The 6,788-nt window shown below is 31.2% G+C and overlaps 1 protein-coding gene across 1 annotated transcript; it reads left to right on the top strand.

The window, feature by feature from the left end:
* The first annotated feature begins 2,672 nt into the window (after nucleotides 1-2,672).
* On the top strand, nucleotides 2,673-5,807 carry LOC145632238 (guanylate kinase 2-like). The gene is made up of 11 exons (XM_081684563.1): nucleotides 2,673-3,033; nucleotides 3,183-3,231; nucleotides 3,462-3,569; nucleotides 3,674-3,747; nucleotides 3,848-3,977; nucleotides 4,154-4,519; nucleotides 4,660-4,781; nucleotides 4,864-4,999; nucleotides 5,086-5,131; nucleotides 5,276-5,378; nucleotides 5,461-5,807. The coding sequence occupies exons 2-11, from the start codon at nucleotides 3,229-3,231 to the stop codon at nucleotides 5,567-5,569; spliced, it is 1,197 nt and encodes a 398-aa protein (XP_081540689.1). The 5' UTR covers nucleotides 2,673-3,033; nucleotides 3,183-3,228; the 3' UTR covers nucleotides 5,570-5,807.
* Nucleotides 5,808-6,788: the final 981 nt, after the last annotated feature.

The following is a 6,788-nucleotide window of genomic DNA, read 5'->3' as shown; positions in this document are numbered from 1 at the left end:
GAGTATAAACCCTAGGTTTTACTAATTTCAAGTAAATTATATCAGTACATTCTTCAGTTTTGTTTGCAGAGCAAAGGAATCCGTTTAAGAGAAGAGAAACAAAGATTATAGTTCGTAGTTTTTTTTTTATTATTATTATTATTATTATTATTATTATTATTATTATTATTATTATTATTATTATTATTATTATTATTATTATTATTATTATATCTCAAAAACAAAAAAGTCATACAACCTACAATAAATTAGTGGGAAGCCAAGATACAATCTGTGCCCCCACTCCTCTAGCTAAAGCAAAACCCACCCTAGTAAAAATATGAGCTGCAGCACGTGCTCCAATATCTTGCGTCGTTAAGAACCTCTGAATTCGCTTAAGCAACGTAACATCCTCCTTCTCTAATTCACCAAATTAATGTTCTTTTCATTATTATTATTATTATTATTATTATTATTATTATTATTATTATTATTATTATTATTATTATTATTATTATTATTATTATTATTTCTTTATTATTATTATTATTATTATTTTTTTTATAAATGTTCATTTTCCTTTTGTTAAATGTTCATTTATAGGTTAGTATAACGTCATTCACATTTTAATAAATGATAAATGTAAATTTATATATTGATAAATGTTCATTTTCATTATATATAAATGTTAATTTACGTATTGATAAATGTTCATTTTCATTCTTATTCATGATCATTTCATTTTTAACAAGTAAATGCATTAATTTTAAAATGAACATGTGCATATACTTAAAAGTTCATTTTTATACTACTAATTAAAACACTCAATTATATCATGAATTAGTTATTTTTACTTCAAAATTTTTCAATCACAAGTACAAAAATTATAAATTTTATACATTTTTCATCTATAATAATGCTCCTTAATTAAATGTTCAATTATAAATAATTGTATGTTCATTTACAACTATTAAATAAATATGTTCAATTTTTAAATATTATATGTTTAATTACAAATATTAATTAAATATGTTCATTTTTGAAATATTATGTGTTCAATTATAAATAATTTTATGTTCATTTACAACCATTAAATAAATATGTTCATTATTTTGGAAATATTATATGTTCAATTATAAATAATTGTATGTTCATTTACAACTATTAAATAAATATGTTCGTTTTTAAAATATTATATGTTCAATTATAAAATTATACGAGTATATTGTTTATAAAAAAAAAAATAAAAATTATACACCTCTCATTAAAATCAGAAGCAAGCTTTATCAATGGTGATTCCCTGCTTCTTAATCCTTTGCACTTTCCCCCTCAACTAATTAAGCCACAATAACCACTATTGCCTTATTGCCCACGACCACTGTTGTCTCACTGCCGCTGCCAGAACAACCACCATCATCTCGCCACCACCGCTGCCATAACAACTGCAATTTGTTCGTAATTGCTTTGATTAGGCTTGCAATTTGCTTATTGAGTTGATTGCTTGTGAGTTAGGAATTTAGGATCATTAATTGCTTTTTTGGTTTTTTGAAACAAGGATCATCAGTTGCTTTATTATAATTGATACCATTGAAATCTCTTTACACTCTTTATTTTAGACGAGTACAATAATTTTTATATGGAATTGAAACTCAAAATATTGAATTAACTTACAATGGTATATAACAAAAAAAGAAAAAAAGAAAGTAAATACAAAAAAGAACCAAATGACGTCACTTGGGGGAGGGGCTTGTAGGTAGGAGAAGGTACACTAGGGTGTAGTGTAAAATTTTCATCGGGTTTATCAGGTAAAAATGGGTTTTTTCAGGTCGGGTTCAGGTTTTAAATTTTTTTTAAAAAAAGAAAAATTCCTTTCTCAAACTCGCACTTTTTTTCAGGTTGGACCATTGATGACTAACTCTAGTTTTCAATACATATTATGAGTTTTTCAATGGTAAGCTGAAGATTACATTTGATTCATTATTTATTTATCTATTTTATCAAAATCTTTGTTGCTTTGAATTGAAAGTTTTGATGTGTCTTTGGTAATAAAATAGAGTTAGTAAAAGCATCAAAGTTTATTAATTGATTTGTTGTTGAAATTTGCGTGTTTTCTTTCATTTTAACGCCGTCAATGAGTTCTGTTAATTACTGAAGCGACGCGTTGCCAGCTTATCACATGTTTTGTTTTGTGCGTTGCCAGCCTTACTGAAAGCCAAGATAGCTAAAGCATAATTCTCCAATGTTGCAATATTTTTTTAAAAAAAAATACGAATTTGAAATAATTAAACGAAGAAAATAGCAGTATTTTGTGATAATTTTTTTTTTTTTTTGAGGAAAATTTTGTGATAAATTTTATCCATACTCCATAATTTACCATTGTCAACTTGTTTCATTTTTATTTTTCTTTTCATTTTTATATATACAAGATTACAAGTACAAATGAAAAAAAAAAAAAAAAAATATTCATTGCAACCACTCAAATCAACAAGGACCCCATAAATTATTTTTATTAGTTATTTTCTTTTGTAAAAAAAATTAAAATAAAAAATAAAGGAAAAGCTCCCACCAAAGAAGAGGAAGGAGTCCGGTAATCTGGGTTGTGTTTCTACAAGGAATTAAAATTGGAATACCCCCAAAAACAAAGGCAGCCAGCAAACCCCACCTCCTTCTGTTAACCCTTCCCTCACTTTAAATTCTTCTTCTCTCTCTTTTGCCTACAAATATGCCAATTCTTCTCTTCTTTTCTCCTTACTTCTTCTTCTTCCTACACTTTTCTGATTCTTTCAATCCTAAGTTTGTCTTACTTTAATTCCATTCATATTATTTGATTTGATTTTCACTTAAAGATGTCATCTTTCACCCCTTTTCAATCAATCTTTGTTTAGGGTTTTTATTTCCTTTTTTTAATTAGGTTTTCTTCATTCTTCCATTTGCTTTAAAACCCCTCTAAAAAACTATCTTTTGGTTCTATAAAACAAAGAAAAATTCAAGTTTTTAGGTACTGGGCTCATTACACATTGCTTCTTTGATCCTCTGGTTATAGTTAGGATTTGGGTAAGTTTTTTACTCTGTTTCTGCAATTTCCCATCTGGGGTTTATGTTAATTTTGCCCAGATTTTTTCTGTGCTACATTGTGTCATTTTTAGGTCTTATTTGGGTGATTGAATTTGTTTTTGATCTATTTTTTTGTGTTTTTATTGCAGTTTAGGGGTGTGTTGAGTCTCTTGTTGGAGTAAGAAGATTTACTCCATGGTAAGTTCATTGTTTCTATTTACTTTCATTCATTTTAAAAGATTTGTTATATTTTTTTGGATGACCCGAGACCCGGGATCGAATCCCGTCTGCATCATTGTCTGTCCTACCGCCGCCAATATAAAATGGTTCATACCCTTAAGTAGATGATTTTTTTTGTTGAAATATAGGTAGATCAAATTGGGTTACCTGTATTTTTTAGAAATCTGATCTGGGGTTGTTTTTGACAGGGTGAAGCGCCAGCTTTTCTGTTTGATGATCTGCAGAAAAGTAATGGAAATGGGGTTGATTTGTTTGGTAGGGGTAGAGAAACAACAACTATTGTAGGTAAAACAAAGGTATTGGAATTTGTCATACTATGATTTTTGTTTCTTTCACCAATAGTTTTTAAAATTCACTTTGTATCGATTTTATTGATTTTTGTTTGTTGGTTTGTTTTTAGTACTTAATTGGGGATTATGATGATTCAACATTGTCCATTGGAGTTAAGGTTTTTGACAACTCCTTGGAAAACTGGTAAGCTGAATGAATGTTGTTTTATTGATTGATTATGTTATGTTATGTTATGTTATGTTATGTTTGTAAGTTGAATAACATAGTGTTATGAACATTATAGGGTATATCCTACAGTTTTGGGCACAAAGCCATCTCTGAGCTCTGATCTTTGGGCTCTGCCGCTAGGCGAGGATCGGGTTTTGGTGATCAAGAATGGTGCATCCACAGATGATAATCTTTGGTTTCTTGAGGTGAGGATCCTATATAATTGGAAGAATATTATGATGATTTGAGTTCATCTGTGTGGAATGATGAATATAAGAGGGTATATTAGTTGTAACATTCAATGTTGATGGTTCTTGGAATATATTTTGTTTTTATGTAATTTGAGGCAGTTATGATTAATTAATGTGCAATTTATTGATAGGTGGACACACCATATGTTAGACAACAGAAAAAGGTTTTAGGGTGTGATAATGTTGTGGCTTGGAGTAAGGGAGTGATGGGGTATGCTGGGAAACCTATTGTGATCAGTGGTCCTTCTGGTGTGGGCAAGGGCACTTTGATTGCCATGCTCATGAAGGAGTTTCCGTCTATGTTCGGATTCTCTGTGAGCCACACAACCCGCGCTCCCAGAGAGAAGGAAGTTAATGGGGTTCATTACCATTTTACTGAGCGAAGTGTAATGGAGAAGGACATAAAAGACGGAAAGTTCCTCGAGTTTGCTCAAGTTCATGGAAACTTGTATGGAACTAGTGTCGAATCTGTTGAGGTTGTTGCTGATGCAGGAAAGGTGAGGACGAATGTTCTATTTCTTCCCCGTCTTTGTATAAACATCATATTTGGTAAACAATTCGTCTTTAAAGAGATTAGTAGTTATTGCTTGTCTATACTACAAAACGTTGAGACAATTATATTGGTCTCTTTACGCAGAGATGCATTCTTGACATTGATGTTCAAGGTGCAAAGTCAGTGAGGGCTAGTTCTCTTGATGCGATCTTTATCTTTATATGCCCCCCATCATATGAAGATCTCGAGAAGAGGCTTCGTTCTAGGTAAACTAGAGCTGCTTGCAGTTGGGATGCCTATATTAGTTACTTTTGTGATTCATTCTAACTTACTTCTCCTTTTAAACAGAGGGACTGAGACAGAGGAGCAGCTTCAAAAGCGTCTTCGCAATGCCAAGGGAGAACTTGAACAGGGAAAATCTCCCGGTCTCTTTGATCATGTCCTGGTCAATGATGATCTTGAGGCCTGTTACCAGACTCTAAAGGTGATTATTACTAGTTCAAAGAACCTTTCTTTGGAGTCAGCATGAGTTGATAGTGAAATGCTAAATTTTGTATTTTGGCTTTGTAGAATCTCCTGGGCTTAGATAAATCTGCTGACAAAACAAACCAATCAGGTAAATTCCCAAATCGATACGTTAGCTTTGTATGATCTGTCCCAAAGATTTTAATTGTTAATATGCAGTCCCAAAGATTGTATGATCTGTCCCAAAGATAGTAAATTCGAATGCCTGATGAAATATTTTAATTGTTATATGCAGTCCCAAAGATTGGTTTTCCTATGGTGAATTCGGTATCAAAAGTGGGTAACAAAATATACTTAAATTCTACAATGTTAGATCTCGGAAATGCATCAAAGAACTCGTAAGTCTCTTTTGCATTCGAATTTACTCAGCTATGTTAGACATGAATATTCTGATTAATCTTTGTTTATTGGGTTGAACAGGTTTGTGCTGGATGTCTCTTCACTCAAAGGAGGGGCACCCGGACGGACACGAGGTTTAGATCTATATTCCGTTTTCTCATTGGCTAATGGGTTCGGAAAGCTGAGTTGACATCCTTCTAAACAAGCTAACAGCCAACTTATTTTTTTCAATTTTGGTCATTTTTTCCATACCATTATTTTCTTTACCATCAAAGTTGGAGTGGCAATTGTTGCCAGTCTTGCCACAAAATTTCGAGAATTCGAATGGTCGATTTTAGGAAAGTTCGATTGAGATACATTCATTCATCTATTGTTTGACGATTTTAGTAATGATGCATTAAGAAGCTATTGTTTGGGTGGAATCTTTAGTTTGGATTATACATACATGTCCTTTAATTACTTGAAAGTTCATGAATGTAATACGAGTAGTTGGTAATTTGGTGTTAGGTTGGTTAAGTAGCATAAGATTAGATTGTTGTGGGGTCATGATAACTCCATTTAGGTCAAAACCAAAAGTGCGATAACTTTCAAAATTATCCCAACTTTAGGTAAATTCGAAACGCCCTTAAAATTTATTAGTGGGAATATTAGTATAACGCGTAGTAATTTCCGCAACTTGAAGATGGATATATCTTTCTATTAAAATAATAATGGTAATCCTATTATAACTTGTCTCTTATAACTAATTTGGAAAAAGTATTGATGACCCAAGTCTCTCTCAAAATCTTAATGCATTGGCCTTAGGGCCTGTTCTCTTACGCAGTTCAGCTCCTAATTTCTTTCTCTTATAAAATATTCATTTCAGTTTAGCTCAGCTAAGTTTAATCAATGAGAACAAACCCTTAATGCCACATACAAAACAAAAGGATTATCTTAATTTTGAGAGGGATTAAACAAACATAAATCGATTGTCGGTGTATCATATACAATACCTAGTATATTCGAGTGTATAATGGACATTATAGCACTTTCGAGGATAATAATATTTATAATTTATTATACTCCGTAGGATGATGTACTTTTAACGTTTTAGGTGGAAGGAGCTTTTCCATTGATGCCTTCTCAAGTTGCAAGTTGACTAGGTCTAAAGTTGTGTACCAAAGACAAAAGCAAGAGGCGCCTTCCTTTATTTATTTTCTTTCGGCCGCCTTTTACTAGTATACATGTTCTTGATTCTTGACTATGAATAATCCATTCACTTAAAACCCCTAAATTACGGATTGGAGCTTTATTTTCTTATTTAGAAAGTTTTTACCATATTTAAGATAGATCATATTTTGTTTCAAAAAAAATAGATCATATTTAATTAATTTTATATTCTGTTTTCAAAAAAAAAAAAAAAAAAAAAT

The sequence above is a fragment of the Chenopodium album genome, chromosome 5 (genome assembly GCF_948465745.1).
Source record: "Chenopodium album chromosome 5, dcCheAlbu1.1, whole genome shotgun sequence".
In the NCBI taxonomy this organism is placed as follows: domain Eukaryota; kingdom Viridiplantae; phylum Streptophyta; class Magnoliopsida; order Caryophyllales; family Amaranthaceae; genus Chenopodium; species Chenopodium album.
The sequence above is the reverse complement of the archived record's forward strand: the minus strand, read 5'-3'. Positions and strand labels throughout refer to the sequence as shown.